This window comes from Orycteropus afer, unplaced genomic scaffold (assembly GCF_000298275.1).
Source record: "Orycteropus afer afer isolate SDZICR_OR568_19922 unplaced genomic scaffold, OryAfe1.0 scaffold00786, whole genome shotgun sequence".
In the NCBI taxonomy this organism is placed as follows: Eukaryota; Metazoa; Chordata; class Mammalia; order Tubulidentata; family Orycteropodidae; genus Orycteropus; species Orycteropus afer.
The window spans coordinates 302,337-323,823 of NW_006922373.1; the positions used below are offsets into that span (position 1 = coordinate 302,337).

Genomic DNA, 21,487 nt, shown 5'->3' on the forward strand with positions numbered 1-21,487 from the left:
CTGGAGCTAGAGGCATTTCTTCACTCAGACAGCCGCTGTCTGCTGAGGCTGAGAAGCCCCAAGGTTGACAAGGAAAAAAGGCACAGTCCCGATGTTACCAAACCACACAGCAGGCCATTAACTTAAGTCCATTGTAAGTCCCAAGGTCAGTAGAGCATAGCAGGTTGCTGAGCCTTACAAAAATGTTAGGCTACATGCAGGGTCCAAGAGTGCTATAGGCTAGAGACCATTCTCAAAACTTCTTATATACAGGAAGCAGACCACATACCCAAAGGCAGCTACTCAGCTGCTCATAGTAGATTCCACCATGGAGTTGATTACCAGTCTCATCATGGGGAATATACTACATCCAGCTACCCAGCCACTCAACCAGGCCTAGCCAAGTTGACACACAAACATAACCACCACATGTGTCTTTATCCACCTCACAAACTACCAGGCATCAGGGACACTATTTACTTTCTGCCAAAATGCTGTTGTAAGGAACCTGGACTTGGACCCTAAGAACAAATAATTATCAAGGAAAGTGGGCCATGCCTAAGCAGTGAGGTTAAATTCAGACAGATGGAGTCTCTTAGAGCCCGGTTGTCCTGTGAAGTACCCAAATCCAGTAGGAGGACTCAGCCTTCCCTAAATATACACATTCCAAAGTTCGCTCGGGAACCGGGGTCAACCAGCAGGAAGATGAGGTGGCGGGGACGGGGGTAAATTAGCAGATCTTGCCCTTAGGAGATCCGGGTGTGTTGATGGTCAGGGATTTGGAGGTGGGACCCTGCACCCAGGATGAAATAAATCGTTTAGCAGAAAAACCTCCCTTGCGCATTTCTTGGCGCCCTGACTTGCCCTGTTCAGACTTTCTTTAACTACCCCAAACCTTCCCGACACTGGGTTACAGGATCCCAGAGTCTGCCCAGTCTTGTTCTGCTGCTATGATTTACATTCCAGAAGGCTTAGTTTGTTGACGCCATCTGTCTGCCCTCAAATTACAATTGATCAACTCATATCCCTGAGGATACCTTATAAGTCTTCTCATCCCTACTGAGGCTTCTGGTCAACCCAAGACAGAGAACCTTCATTTTCCAAAGGGAAAATGTAAGTACAGAGAAACCAAATTATTTGTTTAAGGAAATGGGGAAATAGCTAGAAATTTAGCTGAGCCAGAATTAGAACCTTCAGATCACAATTATATCTAAAATATAGTAATCAACAAGACTTCATTCTTAAATAAAATGTTGCTTTAATAAAATATTGCACATATATAGTTTTCCTTTTAAAGATGTTATAACAGATGGTTGGTGTGAATTATAATATATGATGTACTATATAATTAGTAGCAAAAACAAAGATTCTAAAATAAATAGGCTCCAGCATTTTTTTTTTTTTGAGACCATAGTCTGCAAATGAGCTGAGATTGGAAAAGAAGTAAGAAGGAGTTGGCTTCTACTCTAAGGACATGCTCTTGGATGGCTTGGAAGATATAAAGGAGTCATAAATATCCTCCAGGAATCAAAAGTAACATTGGAGTGACCTTCTGGAGAGAGGAATCCTGACCCTTCTCCTTGCTTTTTTGCCAAGATTTCAGAGCTTCAAACATGCAAAAGAACCACCATGGAGTTGCCCATCAGGCATCTGAGGATCCAGCAAGGCTGGTGAGGAGCAGTGGAAAATTCTGGGAAAAGCAGAGCTGGGCTAAGGAGGCAGATCTAGTGTGATAGAGAAGAAACTGACTGTGCCTGAATGTTCTGGTCTGGAACAGTATCTAGGTCACTGCAGCCATTCAGAAATCTAAGTAAATACAATGACCATGGATGTATAATAGAAAAATGTAAGAAAGAACATTATCCCATTAATCACCTATTAATTACACTTAAAGTTGATCTACCATTATTGAGAGCACCTTCTCTAAAGATTCAAATATAATTGAAGCCATTTAGATATTGTTTGACATAGAATTTGCATGAAGATGCAAAATACTAAAAAATTCTCCTTCATCCATCCTTCTTTCCCTATTAAATCCACTACTCCATTTTCCTTTCCTTGGTCAGGTTGAGCACAGGTAGAAAATCAGTTGGAACCCCCCAGCCTAGGGTGGTGAGCTGGCCCTACCTGGAAGTCTGACTTGTAGAAGAACATCTACAAGTATCTGACAGAAGAACAAGTCTTCAGAAAAAAATCCAGAACTGCCTCAACTTTTAACAGTCAAGGCTCTCTCCAACAGCCTCATTAGCTTTTCAAAAAACATCACCCAATAGAATTAGAATTGCAAAAAGGGGAGGATCACCTGAGTTAACCCTAGCAAAGCTGGCCTCAAAATGGGTTAGCAGAAGACCCAGCCCCCTTATTCCTGGCACAAGTCACTGACTTTAAATACTGAAGACTCCACATCCCTTACAAGGACTTCTTGTCTGGCTGGCCCAGGACCCAGATGAGGCAGTATGGGATGAGACTGGCAGATGCCAGGGGCACTGCTGCACTCTTGCAGAAGGACAGGGCATAGAAGATGAGCTCAATTTGGGATGGGGGTTTCAAAGAGTCAAAGAGGTGCAGAAAAACCAAGGAGGTTAGGATGCAGCTAAGGCGAAAGGGGAGCCACTTGCTGAGTTTGCCCTTACAGCTCTCCTTGTACATACTGGAGTTGAGAGCCAGCCCCAGGCCAAAGAGTGTCCCCATGTTCCTGAAGAGGCTGGCAAAGGGCGTACTGTCGATTAGGACCCATTCTGGCTGTTCACACCATCTCTTGGCTTTCTCCAGAGTCCATAGGAGGTCTACACCCAGCCCCTTTAGCAGCAAGTAAAATCCAATGGCAAAGCTGAACAGGAAGAAGGTAATGAGAGAATATTTCTTGAGACTGGCTTTGTAGATGCTCTGGATGTGGCAGAAAATTTCAGCAACGGCAATGCCTGCGTGGAAAGAGAATGACATGTCATTCTGGACCACCAGCTAGAGGTGGGTTTGCAGTAATGGATAACATGCCATTTGTCCTGCCATTGTGGAATTAAGTCATAACTGTCATGTTAGGGGTAACCTGGTTTATTCCCATGTGCGACTTCAGTCTGTCCTCAGCTATATAAACTTTGTTGGATAGAAAGGTCATGTGTTGTATACTTTCCCACCGTTTGCAAGTTTCCTGCAGGGGGTGGGGGTGTGTGGACAGGGAGGTGGTCTTCTACCTGAACACCCTCTGGGGTGGAGAGTTTACACCTACTGGGGAGCCCATTTCATCTTTAAATGAATTTTATTATTTAGAAGTTCTTTCTTACACAGCTGAAATTTGTCCCTCTCAAATGCCATCTATTGATCTCAGTTCTTTTGGCAGGAGTTAATAAATTGTAAATCTAGCCCCTCTGTAACACATTTAAAGTTAGTTATTCTCTAATCCAAGGAGCTCTGGTGGCATAGAGGGAAAGGCAGTTGACTACTAGCCAGAAGGTTGGTGGTTCAAACCCACCAGCCGCTCTGAGGGAGAAAGATGAGGCAATCTACTTCTGTAAAGATTTACAGCCTTGGAAACTCAAAGGGGGTTGCTATGACCATGGCACTGTGTTATTCTCCAAGCATCCAGCCTTTCACATGAGATGGCTTCCATGTTCTTCTCAAACACGGATCAAATCTTTTGCCATCAAGTCAATTCCAACTCATAGTGACCCTGTAGGACAGAGTAGAACTAACCTGTAGGATTTCCAAGGCTGTATGTAATCTTTAGAGAAGCAGATTACCACATCTTGCTCCCATGGTAGTTTTGAACCACAGACTTTTGAGTTAGCAGTCGGGTGCTTAACCACTGAATCACTAGGGACTCCTCAAACACAGAACCCAAGACTAAATGCAGTGTTACTTTTGTGGTCACTGTGAGACCATTCTCTTCCATGTTCTCAATATTCTCCTTTGAATGCTATAGAGGTCTGCTCTTACTGATCTCTGGAAAAGCAATTCCACAATTTCCCTAAAGTCATGTACTCCAGTGTCTCCCATAAAGTCAAGCAATTATTTATTACACTTAACCTAAATCTTTCTGTCCCTTATTAACTGGATCAAAGAAAATAGATATTCAGAACTCTAAACCTACGAAAGAAGTCAACTGTAGGTTTCTACTAAGTTTGCAAATGAATGTAGTTCCTAGGACATTTGTGTTACATTATTAAATTGGGTAGATTACCTTACAATTAAATTGGGGGCCACTTCCAGGGGAAAATCAGTAAGAAATACAGAATGTAGGAAGCTTGGAGGTTCAAGCTAATTCAATTGGGTAGATTAATTAGATGTATTACACATTTTCTGGATTGCACTTACTTGTGCCAATTCGTCTATAAAAATTAATCATTTCAAATTGTCCACCCTTGACTTTCAACTCATAGAAATGCCAAATTACAAATGCATTGATTACAAACAGAACATGGTCGGAATACTAGGATTTTGTGAATAGGGAGAAACTGAGTAGTGGGGCGTGGGGAGAGGGAGTTGGAGTAGCTGATACCTGATAAGACTCCAGCAACCACCTGATGAGGGAAATGAGCAGCAAGGTAGATTCGAGACAGACAGACGTTTAGCTGCACGGCCCAGAATCCCAACCACAAAATGACATTCAAGCACCTGCAACAGAAAAGACAACCATCACAGAACCCAGATTTCAGCAAAGAATGTTGGAGCCTGCAACCTTAGGTTTCTCCAGTAGAATTTTTTTGTAAGGCTCAAAGATCCAAAGTTCAAGGACACCTAGGGCTCATGGTGAAGCCTTGTGGGTGTGAATTTTGCCTATTGTTTGCAGACACTATCTGTATCTATGTATCTATAGCTCTATGGCAGTGGGTTTGGTTTTTGGTTTATTTTTAACTATTTGCTAATTAAGGATTTGCATAGTGGCTGCATACTCAGAATTCCCTGCAGTCAGAATGGGTATTTCTTTGTTTGTTTTCAGCCTAGATGGGTAACCCCGTGGTTGTTACAGAAATAGGTTTTTAATTTGATGCTGCCATTACTTCACTCCTTGATCTTGAGAAGTTCCTTTAATTCATCAAGCCTAGTTTCTTCATCTGTTAAATAAGGGTGCACTGATGGGTCCATTCCAGCTCTCATCTTCTGTGACTCTGATATTCACCCTCAACAGAAGTGCCAGGACTCTTATCAGCGCCACCCCAGTGCATGAGAATGGGCAGGGGGACTGTGAGGGAGAGGACAGGGTGTTTCAGCTACAGGGAGAGCCACTTCTTGCCCTCTATCAGCCACACCCCAGTGGTGAGTCCTTACCGAAATCTGTAGGTTGTTTTTTTCTTTCCCCGAAAGATAGAGAGGGTGGATGTGACCATCACATAGTATACACCTGCTGTACCCATGGCATGGCCGGAGGGACTCCCTGAAGGACAGAAAATAGAATGGATGGGTGAAAAGTGAAAAGGTCTCCATCTGGGAAACTCCCAGGGGGTGTTATCTAGCCATCCATTTTCCATCCATATTTCCTGTCACCCTTCCATCTATCTACCCACCTTGCCATCCACTCATTTACCATTTACTTCCCACTGGGGGTCAAGGAAGACATCCCAGAGTAAGGGATGCTAGCATGAGACATGAGGGTGAGTGAAAAGTGAAACCAAACCAAATCCATTGCCATTGAGTTAATTCCAACTCATGGTGACCTCATGCAGGTGATTGAAATGTACTGAGTATTCCGACTACCTATCAAAAAATCAAATCTGTCATTTGACTCAACAATACCTATTTGTCTGTTATTAATAAAATGCAGACAGAGTGTAGGATTGGACAGTCAGCTCAGTCTCCCAGATGGAGACATACCCATGAATCAGGCCACTGGACAGGACAGCCAGGGACTCAAGCCTCTACCAGTTTCTCTTCTCTGGGCAAAGGGCCAGGTGCAGTTACTCTCACAAGCTCTTTGTCTGTGGGGGTGCCCTTTCCTCTCTGCCACTAGCAATTTGGATTCTAGAAACATCAAGTAGATTTCTGAAATAACAACATAGTTGGCTACTCAGGAAGACCTTGCTGAAGTGAATTAAAATGGAGTTGGACAAAATAGAAACAGATACCAGAAGCTGGAATGGGTGGCTGTCCTCATGTCCCCTCACAGTGAGCTTCATTCCCCATGAATGTTAATGGGATATATGATTTGCAGATAAGGCTTTGGTGGTTCAGTGGTAGAATTCTTGCCTTCCAAGTGAGAGATACGGGTTTGATTCCCGGCCAGGACACCTCATGAGTGACCACCACCCCTCTGTCAGTGGAAGCGTGTGTACTGCTGTGATGCTGAACAGGTTTCAGCGGAGCTTTTAGACTAAGATAGACTAGGAAGAAAGACCTGGTAATTCTGAAAATTAGCCAGTGAAAACACTATGAATCACAAAGGTCAGATCTGCAACTCATCGTGGGGATGATACAGGCCCAGGCAGCATTTCATTTCATTGTGTGTGGGGTTGTCATGAGTCAGGGACTGACCGATGGCAGCTAACCATAACCATGGAATAAGCAAGGTACACTCAGCTTCTGTGTCTACAGGGCTTGGGACTCTCACCTGGCCCAGTTTCACAGGTGACAGGGAATTGCTTTATCAGGGGCACGGAGCTGTTGCTGTAGTAGTCAGTGTCCAAGACCCACCAGTATGGGCGCTGTCCAAAGAGAATCCTATGGAAAAGCAGAACCAGGGTTCAGAGTTATGGAATGATCCCTTTCCCCAAAGACAGCACTTTGAAAAGAGACAGCAGCTTGAGGAGAAGACTCAAGTGATCCTAACATGATAGCATTGTTTGCCTTCAGAAGGGAGAAGTGAGTGGCTACGGAGGGACATGGGAGGGAGACTTTTCATGGTATAGCCTTTCCATAACTTTTGAAGTTTGAACGATTTGAATATATTACCTACTCAAACATAAATAAATAAATATAAATGAATGGATGGATGGCTACAAGATCCTATCCACATAAATGGTAACTATGTGACTTTGTTTATTTATTTTTTTTAACCCCAAGGAGCATTTTATCCTGGAAGGATGCTCCAAGGAGCATTTTATCCTGGAAGGATGTTCTGAAGATGTGAATCTGCAGTTTGCAACTGGGGTTCCCTCTTTTCTTTCTTCAGATCTTGTGAATCCTGCATTTCCTCAGACACCAGAGAATGCACCCCAGCCCAGAGGAGAAAGCAGCTCCCCAGGACACACAGCCTTCATCCCTATTGGAAGCTTAAAGACATACATAGCTTTAGAAGTTTGCCCTGTGTCCTCTGTACTCTAAAACAATATCTCAGACAAACCACTTCCCCTTTAAAAGTACTGGATATGTTTATACTTGGAGACAGGTGTCAAAGGTCAGTTAGGGCACCTCCTCTACCCTGTGTGGTAGAATAGTGACTTCTCACCAAATTCAGAGACATCTACCAACTCTGATCTCTACACCTCAGACAATCCAGGCATTGTATTCATGGTTCATTAATTGAGTTCAGATGTTTGGAATAACCTTTTTTTTTTTTTTTTAATTATGGTTATGCTACTGAATAAGGGAAATTATAAACAAAATTTAGTAGCTTTGTCACCAAAGATTTCAGGAGTCCCATCAATAAGCCTTTGGCTTCTGAGCCTGGGAACATATATATTCCAAAGGACTTTTATTGTTTATGGCCAAAGACAATTAAAGCTAGAGGAGATCTTAAGACTTGCCTAACAGTAGACAAGATGTAAATAGTTTTAGGGATAGTAAAGGTCTTAGAAGGCAGCTGGTCCAACATCTTTATTTTTAGATAAGGAAATAGAGGCCAAACCAGTGGTGTGCAGGAGTTAGCTGGCACTGGCTAGCAAGAGCCAGTTGTTAAATCTTCAGGATTTTTGCAAGCTGCAACCATCAATAGCTTGAAAGTGTCCATAGTGGGAGTATTTACACCGTGGAAATTGGCAAAAGCTAAAATCAGAACTGTACCTCCCCCCACCAACTGATTTGCCAGCACTGGCTATAACGCAATTCTCAAGAGCATTGCCTCTGAGGCCAGCTTGCCTGGCAAAGATCCTGGCTCTTCCGTGAGCTAAATATGTTGCTGTAGTCATTTAACTCAGTGCCTTGGCTCCTCATCTGTAAAATAGTATAGTAAGTATCCTGCAAAACAGCATTTAGCACATGCCAGGCCCATACTTAGTATTCAATAAATGTTAACTAGAATTATTATTAAGGTCCCAGAGATAATCTAAGTTTACAGATTATAAAATAGAAGCTCAAAAGATGTTGTATGACTTGCCAAGGACACAGAGCTGGTGGTGGCAGAACGAGAGCTGGAGCCCAGTGTCCTGGGCGACTTTTCATCACCCCACACAACAGCCTTTTGAATGATCATTTTCATTCTTTACACATCTTTCTTCTTTCATACATCTATAAGTGACCTGTTGTGCTTCAAGGTAGTAAAACTCTTTCTTTGCTTACAGCTTTAATTCAGACTTCTCACTAAGTACAACTACCTTCCACCCTTTCTATCCATATGAAATAAGCTTTCCAGCATTTTCAACTCACTGTTGGGTTTCTCTATCTTCTGTCATTATATAAATGACCCAAAGTCAGGGGAGAGTAGCCTGTGGCTTCCTGACTAGCGTGAGGAGAGCAGCTTCCATGGACAGTCCTTTCCAGGGAGAAAGCTAGTGTCTTCTTCTGCTCATCTCCTCTCCATCTGATTCTTACTCACCACTTAAAGACGAGGTTGAGCCAGTCTCCAATCACAGCTACCCAGAGAAGTTTGACGCCCACAGCTTCTCGAAGATGGAACCAGATGGGGAAGAGGACATAGAAGGCATTCCTGAGGTCTGCGATCACGGTCACCAAGATAAACCAGTCCTGGGAGTTCTGGTAATTCATTTGGAGGTAGCGTGTTGACTGGATTCCAAAGTCATGGAGAACATTCATGCCTTCCTCTAGCCTCATTCCCTTGGCACCTCAGGAAGCTGTCAGCTGAGCCCTCACAATACTTTCAGGCTTGGTGATAATTGCTCTGCTATCAGCCCGTGCCTTGCCCCTGTTTTATACACCCAGTATCCAGTCTGTAGGTCAACCAGCCCTGATCTTTGGACTCAAAAACCACTTTTGTCTAAAATCTATTGATCAAAGGTGCATCATCAGTAGGTTGATGCAAACATGTTCGGGGTGATTTACGTAAAATAGAAAAACAGGCACACAAAAACAGGCTGATCTGTCATGTACTCAGCAGAGCCAATTATTAACTTGGGCATGCTACTTGGCAGCCCAAGGGGTTGCCCTCCTGGTCTTCCAAACTAGGGCAGAGACCCAGGACAGAGTCTAATTCCACAATGGTTCTTGCAAATGTAACTGGTCCCTGAAGTCTGCAATTGCATGTATTTGGAAACTAAGAATGAAAGTGGTGAAGGCACTGTGCTCTAGTGATTCAAGTTTCAAGTTATTAATTTTAAAATATAATAAATTCAATTTTACTGGGAACTGCCATTCTGCTGGTCCTTCCTTAACTTCATTAGGTTCTAGGAAATGGCTTTGGTTTGAAAGATTAAACTCTCTTCCCAGTGTTGCCCCCATATCTCTTAGGGCCAGAAAAGAATCATCTTTGAATACACTAATTCATTTGATGTCCTCTAAGTTAGGACCTTTGGGTTTTTAATACATAAGTTTAAGCAGTAGCATGAATACGTGAAAAAAGAATATGAATGAGTAGACCTAAATAAGAACACCAGAAAATTGTAACTGGGCACTTTGGAAGAAATATTTGAAATTTTTAGTTATTTTTGAGAAAGAGATTCTGCATCTTGAGCTTCCTTTCAATTGTAGTTAGAGATATGTTGTTGTTGTGTTCTTAGTTGCCTTCATGTCAATTCTACTCATGGTGACATGCATGAGTGAGTGCAGAGTAGAACTGCTTTGGGCCAGTAGACAAGTGCTTAACTATTTCCACCACCCAGAGACTCCTTCTAGAGAATGTATATATGTACATATATATATTGAGAGAGGGGAGCTCTGGTAGCATAGTGCCTAAGGCATTTGACTGCTAACCAGAAGGCTGGCAGTTCAATCTCACCCGCCACTCCTCAGAAGGAAGATTGGGCAATGTACTTCCATAGAGATACCTCCTTAGAAACCCAAGGAGGGGTTGCTATGAGTCGGATGGACTCAATGACAGTGAGGTATTTTTTTTTCTTTCATGCAGAGAGAGGGAGAGCGCATTCTGGTGCCATAGTGGGTAAGACATTTGGCTGCTAACCAGAAAGTCAGTGGTTCAAACCCTTCAGCTGTTTCACAGGAGGAAGATGAGGCAATCTACTTCTGTAAAGATTTACAGTCTTGGAAACCCAGTGGGGGTTGCTATGAATCAGAATTGACTTGACGGCAGTGTGTGTGTGTGTGTGTGTATATATATATATACACACACACATACACACACACATATATATGATTTTATATATATATATATATATATATATATATATATATATATATATAAAAAAAACAAAAAAAAAGCAACGCACTGCCGTTGAGTTGGATGTGACTCATAGCGACCCCTCCTTGGGTTTCCGAGGTAGTATCACTATGGAAGTAGATATTGCCCAACCTTCCTTCCGAAGTTTGAACTGCCCTTCTGTTAGCAGTCAAATCCCTTAGGCAGTACACCACCAGAGCTCCTATATATATGTGTGTATATGTGTGTGCGTGTACACACACATACTATATATATACACACACACACACACATGTATATATGTTTATATGTATTTAACTTTTAAAACCACCAGGAAAAAAATGCAATTCAATTGCTATGACTGCAGACAAGAAATAAATAAAACTAACAAACACCAGGTTACGAGAGGCCACACTGTCTGCCCGCCTGCAGGAGCAGAAACCAGCCTACAGCAGTGGAGAGAGCAAAGGCCTCAGGCTCAGGTCACCTGGGACTCTGAAGGGAGTAGAAGAGTGTATGGGGGATGAATTGATGCATTTTCAAAGAAAACAGTCAGGGAAGAGAAAACTTTTTAAAAATGCACCTGAACTTCCCATCATTAAGTCCATACTGACTTGTAAGGGATAGTAGTCTGGGAACAGGGGATTATAGCCAATGAGACTGTAGCAAATGTTGACAGCATTCATGTTGGAAATTATTAAAACATCATCCATAACATTTGGGAACAGATAATGGTGATGGTAGCCCTACATGATGAACACAATTAATGTCATTGAATTGTATATGTGAAAAATGTTGAAATGGCAAGTGTTTTGTTACATACATTTTTACCACATGTTATGGATTGAGTTGTGTACCCCAAAAAATATGTATTGTAATTTCCTAATCTCCATGCCTGTGGTTATAATCCCATTTGGAAATGGGTTGTCTTTGTTAAACTACTGAGGCAGGACTAAAGTAGTCTGTGTTTTGAGTCAATCTTTTTTTTTCTCTTAACTTTTTGTTGTCGTTTGGGTGAAAGTTTACAGAGTAAATTGATTTTCCATTCAGTAGTTCATATACATTTTATTTCATGACATTGACTACAATCCCCAGAATGTAACAGTACTGTTCCCACTTCCCTCTGTCCCTCTTTCCTATCTATTCGTGCCTTCTGAGCTTTACCTCTGGGCATATGCTGCCATTTTGATCTCTTCTGTTTGGCTGTTCTGAGAAGTGCATACCTTCCTGGTGTTATTGTTCACATTGTAGACCTATTATTTGGTTGAAAGTTGAGCCACAAGAGTGAGTTCAGTTCCAAGCCTGAGGGTGACTAAGGGTCATTGTCTCAGGGGTTCCACCAGTCTCTGTTAAACCAGTAAAGTGGTCTTCTTTTTATTATTTTGATATTTGCTCCACATTTTTCTCCCACTCTGTCCAGTATGTCCTATTTTGACCCTTTTCAAAGTGGCTGGCAGTAGTACCTGGGCACCATCTAGTTCTTCTGGTCTCAGGGTTGTGGATGCTGAGATTCATGTGTTCCACTAGTGCTTGGACTAATTGTTTCCTTGTGTCTTTGATTTTCTTCACTCTCCTTCGCTCCAGATAAGGAAAGACCAATAGTTGCACCTTAGATGACCACTCACAAACTTTTAAGATCATGGTCACTACTCCCCAAAGTAGGATGTAGAACATTGTCTTTGTGGACTCTGTTATGCCAATTGACCTTAATGTCCCCCATGAACTGTGGTCCTATGCTCATAGACCCAGCAACCCACTCCCTCAAGGTGTTTGGTAAGTCAATCCCTTTTGAGATATAAAAGAGATTAAACAAGCAAGTGAGAGAAGCAGAGATGAGATGAGATAGATGCTAAGACACAGGGAGATCTTCAAGGGGCCAGGAAGCAGAAGCTGAAGAGACAAAGACATTCCCGCAAAGTTTATGTATAGAGAAAGCCACTGCTCTGCATTTGGACTTCTAGCCTCCTAAACTGTGAGCAAGAACAAATCTGGACTAGAAGTGCAGCTGGAATTGCTCCTCGCAAGCGAGAATGGCCAGATTTCATCTCATGTACTTTGGTCATGTTGTTCGAAAGGACCATTGCCTGGAGAAGGATATCATGCTTGGTTAAGTAGAGGGTCAGTGAAAAAGGAGAAGACCCTCAGTGAGATGGATTGGCACAGTGGCTGCAAAGATAGACACAAGCATAGCAAAGATTGTGAGGACGGCACAGCATCGAGCAGTGTTTCTGTTGTACATTGGGTCACTATGAGTCATAGCTGACTCGACAGCACCTAACAACAACGAACCGTGAAGAAATAAATTTCTGTGTGTTAAACCCACTCACTTGTGCTATTTCTGTTATAGCAGCACTAGAGAACTAAGACACCATAACTGAAAAAAAAAGAAAGATCATCCAAGAGGTGTGATCCAGAGTCACATCCCCAATCCCCCCACTCTTGCTGAGCTCAGGCTGACTCCAATTGCCCTTGACCACATTGTTTCTGTTGGTCCAAACAACCCTAGGGTGACCTACCATATCTGTCATGGAGACTGCATAATGATGATGTTAGAGCTGGTGGTGACGGGTAGGCTGCAAAGGGCATGTGTTTAGCAGTATTGGAGGCAGAGGGAGCTTCATCACTGTCAAGACTGCTGAGCCACAAGCCGTCAGCCCCACCAGAAGAGATGGCCCCCTCCCTCTACCCAGGTAAGCTTTCCTCGAAAGTATTGAGTAACTCCTGAGTGACCCCTGGGGCCTGGAGTTTCTATGGTCTCAGGGGAGGTGAGGGTAAATAGGGCAGATCTACTGGTGAAATATCCAAAGGCCACTCTGAGTCTTCGCAGGGTTGCTAGGAGCCAGAGTGTCTTGCATCTGGTAGATTTCCATCATGTGCTCAGCATATGGGGAGCATATGGAGAGCCCTATCTCCTGGGGGAGCCTTGGGTAGAAGGCTTTGTGCTGATAAGGTGTTATGATGGAGCTGATATCACATTCTGGGCAGCAACTGTCAGGGAATCTCTGAGGCAGGCTGCCCTCCAGGCAGAGGACCCTCCTTGGTCACAACAACTGCATATTCCAGGAGACTATTTGCTACTCTCCGCCTTTCTACCTCCCAGCTCCTTTCTGCTTCCTCCAGCAATTTTTTATCATGTGTAGAAAGAGGTGAGGCCCCAAAGGACCTGTGCCTGCTAGAAAGCTGACTGAAGGAAGAAAACTGTGGAGTTATCAAACCCTCAAAGGTCTTGTGATATTTGAGGTGAATATTGTAGATGAAGCGAGAATGGCCAGACTTCGCCTCACCTACTTTGCTCATGTTGTCAGAAGGGACCATTCCTTGGAGAAGAGTATCATGCTGAGTAAAGGGGAGGATCAGTGAAAAAGGGGAAGGCCCTCAATGAGATGGATTGACGCGGTGGCTGCAATGGTGGGCTCAGATATAGCAAGGATTGTGAGGCTGGCACAGGATTGAGTAGGGTTTCGTTCTATTGTACATAGGGTTGCTATGAGTCGGAGCCGACTCGATGGCACTTAACAACAACAACATTGTAGATGAAGCATTTGAGTTGCTGGAGATTTTGCTGAGAATCCACCCATTTGCAGAACTTTCTCCATAAGGGAGTTTCCACCATCTCCCTCTTACACCTGTCATCTTTCAAGAAGTTCTTCAGCTTAACTTAACAAACACTTAACAAGCAGAGCACTGGGCTTGGCTCTTGGAGTAGTTCAAAGTTAAATCACAGGTTGTTCTCTAGAGCCTAGACAGTCAGTGGGAAAGGGTGGCCAGACATTTACACAATTACATAAATGGGGATAATCCTTAGGTAGAGACCAAACCTCACCTGTGCAAATGTCACTGAACTCCCTGTCGTTTTATTTTCACTGGAGATGTTCAGGACTTATTAATGCCCTCTAGGCAAATGACCAGCCTCATATGGATGCAATTAGAATGAAAAATTACACGGGCACTGTTCTGGTTACCTAGTACCACTCTGACAAGAAAATATACCACAAATGGGCTGGCCTTAACGAACAGGAGTTAATCCTCACAATTTGGAAGCTTTAAGTCCAAGTTCAAAGCGCCAAGCTCTAGGGGCTGGGTGAAAGCCCCTCAGCCTTGGGGTCCAGCTCTGCCTCCTGCTCCCAGCCCACTGGAGCTAGAGGCATTTCTTCATTCAGACAGCTGCTGGCTGCTGAGGCTGAGAAGCCTCATGGTTGACAAGGAAAAAGGCACAGTCCTGATGTTACCAAACCACACAGCAGGCCATTAACTTAAGTCCATTGTAAGTCCCAAGGTCGGCAGAGCATAACAGCCTGCTGAGCAACAACACAACTACATGCAGGGTCCAAGTGTGCCATAGGCTAGACACCATTCTCAAAGCTTCTCCTTATATATAGGAAGCAGACCACATACCCAAAGGCAGCTACTCAGCTGCTACCAGTAGATTCCACCATGGAGTTGATTACCAATCTCATCATGAGGAATACTCCATCCAGCTGCCCAGCCAAGGTGACACACAAACATAACCACTACAGGCACCTTTTCATCTGGTTCTCTAGCTGGGCACTCCTCAGGCACTCTTCTCCACAAATAGAAATTCAGAGGCTCCCAGATCTTGATTTTGGAAGAATATGAAGGAATTCCAAAACTCACTGCTATCGAGTTGATTCCAAGTCATAGTGAGCCTATAGGACAGAGTAGAACTGCTCCACTGGTTTTTCAAGGCTGTAAATCTTTATGGAAGCAGACCACCTCATCGTTCTCCCACAGAGCCGATGGTGAGTTTGAACCACTGACCTCTTGGTTAGCAGCCTAATGTTCCTTACATAAAGGAAAGGTGCCAGAAAATACAGTCTGGTCTGCTGTTAAACAAGGGCGGCTGCTTCCAGGGGTCTGGCACCTTCTCCCAGAACAAGGTTGACTCATTCACGCAAGCAAGTTTAATTGCCAATGGGAAAGTAGAGGGGAAGGAGTCATAATGTATCAAACACATCATTGGAAAATTTGTGTTTATTACCACGAAGAAATTCTGAGTTTCCCTGCATCCTAATCCTCTATTCTGGCTGGGACTTCAGCTGTGTTGAGAAAGGAACTACCTTTTGCTCAGTTGTTACCATTAGAAATGGATCTTGTCTGCACATGGTAACAGGGACCCAGAAACCTAGTTTCAGTATAGATCTTTGCGCAACAGGGGTGAGTTCTCTGAAGGGTTATAGGTCAAATTCAAGAGATATAGTTTTGCTTCTTAAATTTTTTAAAAATTCTGAGTGTCTTTTTTTTTTCCCCTACAATGAGAGCAATGAAAGAGATATTTAATGGTAGACAGTAGAAACTGGCAGAATCTATGGCTGCCACCTTCTAAATGAGTGACCCAGATAATTTTTTACATAAACAATGTTGGGAAAAACAGGTGGAGGGAGAGGTCGATTAATCATTGTTAGCCAGTGAAAATGGCTAACTTATCTCTGGCACGGCGAGCTGGTTCAGCTCCAGGACCTTGAACTGTGCATCTGTTGACCAGGTAGGGAGAGCATGGTGTGTGTCTCAGCTACGTAAGACAGGCTGGACACTCTGTCCGTAGCAAAATACCAGGAGGCATTTGCTTCTACCAAAATCAGTGGGAATCACAGGCTGACCTCTCCCTCCCTATCTCCTCTTCACCCCTGCCCCAAAGAAGCTATTATTGTTCCTTCTAGAGAATATTTTATTTCTACAAATGGTTGATCAGTTCCCGCACAAACAGCTGGTGGACGATCCTCCCCTTCTCACCAATTCTTTGGCAATGCCAAACCACCCTAGCAGTTGGGAAACATTCTTGCTGTCAACTTGGAACCTTGCTCCTCAGAGTTAAATTTTGTGGACAGTGTACTGCAGAGGCAGAATGGACAGGAACTACTTGGAAAAGACTCTTTTTCCCCTTTGGCCTGATCTGTTCCTCCAGAGGCAGAGAAAGGCTATCCGAGGAGACAGTGAAGTGTGACTAGAGATAAGGAACCTGTCATCCCTCCCTGCTTCAATTCACAGATTCTTTGGAAGAATTGAGACCAACCAAATAAGGAGTGGTGAGATAGATACCAAGTCATAGCTCACAATAGCTCAGCCCTGGATAAAGCCTTAGCATGGTGGGAGATGAGAGTGAGGAGAAGGTATGAGGGGGAGAGTGGGAGTGGGGCAGAAAGAACTCCTTGAGTTTCCATAGAAGATTCTCAGAAACACTCATGCCTCCAGCAGCCAGCCTAGGAGACGGTCCCTCTCCCACTGCCACCTCCAGGATCAAAAAGAAAAAAGAACAAACATGAAGATTAAAGTGCTGTGTAACCTTGGCCAAGTCCCTGGCAGTCTTTGGGTTTTAGGTCAACTGGAAAACCAGACTCATGACCTTTCCCCTCCTTTCAGCCCTTGCATTTTCTGAGTCTATGGTGCTCCTTTGAAAATAGCGCCAATGAGGTGCTGCCTGATTTGGAATTATCTAACAGAAGTCAGTAGTTAATTATTGCCTAAAGGAAAAGATAAATAGGATAATTTTTTAAAACTATTTTCTAAAGTAATGCATTCATATGGTTTAAAATAATGCAGAGTTTGACCTCAAAATCATCATAATAATAAAAGACCAGGCCTGCTGGTCTGAAAGAAACTGATAAAACCCTGGGGACTGTGGCCCCTAGTCACCCTTCAGGCCTAGAGTTGAACTCACTCCCAGAGCTTAACTTCCAGCCAAACAATAGACAGGCATACAAGGTGAACAGTTACTTCAGATAGGCACATTCCTTAGAACAATCAACAGTGGGAGACCAGAAGGGCACCATTTATGCAGGGGCAGGATGCATAAGAATAAAGGACAGAGGGATGAGGTAACCACAGGGAGGAAGTGGGAAGAGAGCTGTTACATTGTGGGGATTGCAATCCATGTCATGAAAAAAATGTGTATGAACCATTCAATGGAAAATGAATTTGCTCTGTAAATGTTCACCCAAATCTCGATTAAAAAAAATAAAAAAACACCTTTCTGACCTTGAGTCAGTTAAAGAAAAATAAAAGAAAAAGCAGAATTTGAAAGATACTCAGTAAAAAGTCAGTCTTCCTCTCGCTGTCAGGGTACTTTCTAAATAGCGAGCCAGAAACCAGCCTGACGTGAGGTGCACAGGGAATCAGGGAAAGCGCCACATTCTTCTCTCTTTTATTGTGAACGGCTATTGAATTGCTGTGGTTTCCTTTCTGCCTGTACTGACTCCTGGTGACTCCACGTGTGTCTGTGTAGAACTGGGCTCCGTAGGATTTTCAATGGCTGCTTTTTGAGGGGATCACAAGGCCTTTCCTCCAAGGTCCCTCTGGGTAGGCTCAAACTTTCAACACTCTGGTTAGCAGCCAAGCCTGTGAACCATTTGTACCACCCAGGGACCCCAAGCTCTACATTCTTCAGTGAAAGTCACCACCCTATATAGAACCTGGGGTCTAGGTGGGATCCAGACTGGGGGTCGTCTTGGCGGTCATCCTTCTTCCCTTTTCTTCCCCATTCTTTTTCTTCTCCCCAGCTCTTCTACCCTTGTAGTCCTTTCAGTCAACTCTTTTCTTTAAGAGCGGGGAGATTTCATCCCAACCAAAACACTCATGCTGTATAGTCAGTTTACAGTCAGTTTAGTTCTTCTCTCTCCCAGAGCCCAGTGGAAGAGATAATTAGGAAATTAGCGGTCTGAAAACCTCTGAACCCACATCTCACCCACTCTGAGAGGTTCTAAGTGTGAACCATGATGCAGAGAAAGGGGAAGAGGTGTGGCCCAGAGTTGTCATTAAAACAAATAGCCCTATGGGCCTTTAGGGGGCCAAGGAACTATTCTGACCTATGAAAACACAGCAAGGCGTAAGCAGCCTTATGTCCTTTGGTCCTGCTGAAGACTGTCTCCCTGGACACAGTCCTGAAACTGCCTGATCTCTGGCCAGAGAAAGGCCAGAGAGCGGGGACAGGGAGCCGGGGGTTGACCTCTTCTCCCTGAGTCTTCATAGTGAGAAGGGAAAACAGCGTTTGCTTTCTGAAGGTTCTCTTCACTTTAGTAGGTTTGAAGTGGAAGGAGAGAGCGCACTGGGGCAGAGTAAATCCAAGGGTTCTCCAACCTTGAACTCCAAAGAGCAGCAGGATGCCTGTGGCTCCCTTCTCAACCCTGAGGGATTTCAGTCTCCTCTGCACTGCAAGGAAGTCACCATTGACCTTCTTGTGGTCAAATCCACTGGCTGGCTTTTTCTCATCTTTCTTCCTTCTTAATCTTTGGGCCATATCTGACACTTTTGACGGTTAACCACCTTGAAAATCTCATTTTCTTGTTCACGCTCCTGCTCTGTTGCTCCTGCATGCTCTACCCACCTGGCAACGCTTCCTCCAGTTCCAGTCGGTGCGATGTTGGCCAAGGCTCTGCTCCTCTTCCTTCTCTCTCTTCCCACCCTCTTCGCAGGCAGCTTCCACCCAAGCAGGTGACTCCCAAATCCACACCTCCACCCCTAGCGATCACTCATTCAATCCTCCAGTGTTTATCAAGTCCCCTTCTGCTCAGTCTTCTCCTTTCAGCACCTTTGCTGGTTGCTGGTTCTTGTACTACAGCTGTCATCTAGAAAGGAAGTGGTTGGGTCAAAGTGTCAGTAACGCCCTTTGGCCCCATGTCCTGGCTTGGCCTGTGCTGCCAGTGTGATTTTTCTCTGTGAATCTTTGAGCTTCTTATGAAGTAGTCACATGAGAAAATGGATGTTAAATGGCTTTTAAAAGGACAAGAATTACTCAAATGTCACAAGTGTTATTGTTTATTCAAATTCCAACAAAGACATATTTAAGCACGCATGTCGACCAAGACACTGTGGTGGGCACCAGGCCACCAAGGACAATAGGATATGGTTCTTGTCCCAGGGAACTCAGAGAGTGAAAGGAAGACATGAATAGGCCATGAGCTAGAGTTTAGGGTATAAGCATCCAAAGTAGAGTTCTGTCTATAGGGAGAGTGTTATCAGACCAAACGCAGGTCCCTTCCCGGTGCACAGTCAGGCCAAAACAGTTTACACACTGAGATTGAGAGGAGAGAAAATTATTTACTGCAAAGCAGCAGTGCAAGGAGTTAGGGGTAGTTAAGTACCCAGATCTTAACTCCCCGAGATGCCATGAAACACAGTTTTTGTAGGTTTCAGGAGAGGGGGTTTTGCATATTCACAAAACATTTGAGGAATTTGGGGCACGAGTGGTAAAATGGGTGCCTGGATGAGTCACTAGTTCTTGTTATCAGCTGATAGGGGCTGGGCAGAGGGGAGAGGGTCAGCAATTAACTTTTGTTCCCTTATGTCCGTGGGCCAGAGTTAATTTGGGCCAAAGTTAATTTACAAGTTGTTTCTAAAATACTTTTAGCAAGTCTGTCATCTGCAGGAAGGAATGTTTTCCATTCAGTTCTTTGAGGAACTGAAGACTCATCTGTCAGGGGTGGGAAAAGAGTTTGGGGTAATTTAGTTTACTTATCTATTCCCATCGGGTGCCAGAGTGGGGAAATAGTTTTTACTTTACTCGGTTTCAAGAGCAAAGCAATTACTTTTGCTCTTGGGAAAGGTAGAGGAGGTGCTGTTGGAGTTGGTTTATAGAGGTTTAATGTCGCCAGATAAAGAAGGGAGGAAAAGGGAGAACAGCTTGCTGAAGGGAGGGGAGCACAGGAACCGAGGCACAAGGTATGTGTGTATGTGAAGGGGGAGTGGCCTGTTTGTGGACTGGAAGGTGGTCTGGGGTGTCTGGAGTACAGGGCAACAGGATGGTAGTGTGGGCAGGACCCAGTTTGTGAATTACCAGCGTTGAGCCTGTTTTCGGAAAGGAGTGTGGGCGCGAGGAAGCCACCACTGACACGATAATGCAAAAGCAAAAGGAAAGTTTATTTGCTAGCTCGAGCTAGGGTCCCTGCTTACACCGACACAGCAGCTTGGGCAAAAGACCCCGTGCCCTCTTTACTATTACATTTTTATAGGAAAAATATAGGGTGGAGTAGCACCAGGGCAAAGGGGTACAAATGATTGGTTGTTGCTAAGGGGTTTAGGGCAGAGCTCTGAGACGTGGGGGGTCGTGTTGGAGATAAAAGCCCTGAGGCATGGGACGTGTTAGAATCCCTGGCACTAAAGGCTTCTGGTTAAAGAATTACCTGGAGGCCATTAGGACTGAGGCCTCACACCAGATATGCCCTGCAGAGAGTGGGGACCTCTAAAGATTTATAAAGGGCAGTTGGCCAAGGAAAAAATACAAGAAGGAGAAGGGAGGAAAGTGGGAAGTCGCTTCACTGAGTTTCTGGAAGTTAGGTGTGACATCTGTGGCTTGGCTGGTGTGCACCGGGAGTCTGGTAAGAATGTCTCAGGATAATGTCTTGATGAATTCGCCAGCGAGGAGCCTTGATCAACTGCATCAACTAATCAAGGGAGACCCATCTTTCAGGGAAGATCTAGATTTGCCCAAGTCATGCCTGAAAACCAATCTATTGATCCATAGTAATTGCCAAAGCAAAAGCAGAAGGCTGATTCATTTGTTTACAAGACATATAATTGACTTCCCATTTTCTTCTCATGATTGAGATGTGGCGGGAAGCTGGCCTGTCAAGCTGGGAATCAGAACCAGCAGTTGATCATGAGATAGGTTTGATAGGGCCTGGGGCCTCTATCCATATGGCTAACAGGGACGTACTTGCCCCAGGGCTGGACGTGTCCTGGCCTTGGGCCACTCCCCTCTGCTCCAGCCATGGTTGGATTGCTAGTGTCAGGGCGGGCTCTGTAATGCCCGTTTTCTGCACCATTGATAGGCATAGTCTTTATTTATCTTAGACTCTCCGATCAATCTCACCTAGCAGGCACCTCTTGCAAAAAATCCAAAGTTTTTGCAACCTGGGCTACATAGTAGAATCACCTGGGGAGATTTAAAAGCTGCTAATGCCTGGACCCCCACCTTAGAGAACCTGCTTCTATTGTTTTGTGGTGCAGTCTGAGTATCTGGAGTTTTAAAAGCTCCCCGTTGGAGGCTTCCGGCAAGATGGCAGACTAGGCAGAAGGATTGCAAAGACCCTCTTCAACAAAGAAAAGGGAAACCAATTAACACAGACACAGAAGATAATC

General features: G+C 44.2%; 1 protein-coding gene across 1 annotated transcript; it reads right to left on the reverse strand.

Annotated features, from left to right (window-relative positions):
* Positions 1 to 2,388: 2,388 nt before the first annotated feature.
* Positions 2,389 to 8,898, reverse strand: G6PC1 (glucose-6-phosphatase catalytic subunit 1). Its single transcript, XM_007957731.2, has 5 exons — positions 8,663 to 8,898; positions 6,521 to 6,630; positions 5,245 to 5,350; positions 4,475 to 4,590; positions 2,389 to 2,900 (listed from the first exon to the last, which is right to left on the reverse strand). The coding sequence occupies exons 1-5, from the start codon at positions 8,896 to 8,898 to the stop codon at positions 2,389 to 2,391; spliced, it is 1,080 nt and encodes a 359-aa protein (XP_007955922.1).
* Between the last annotated feature and the right edge of the window lie 12,589 nt (positions 8,899 to 21,487).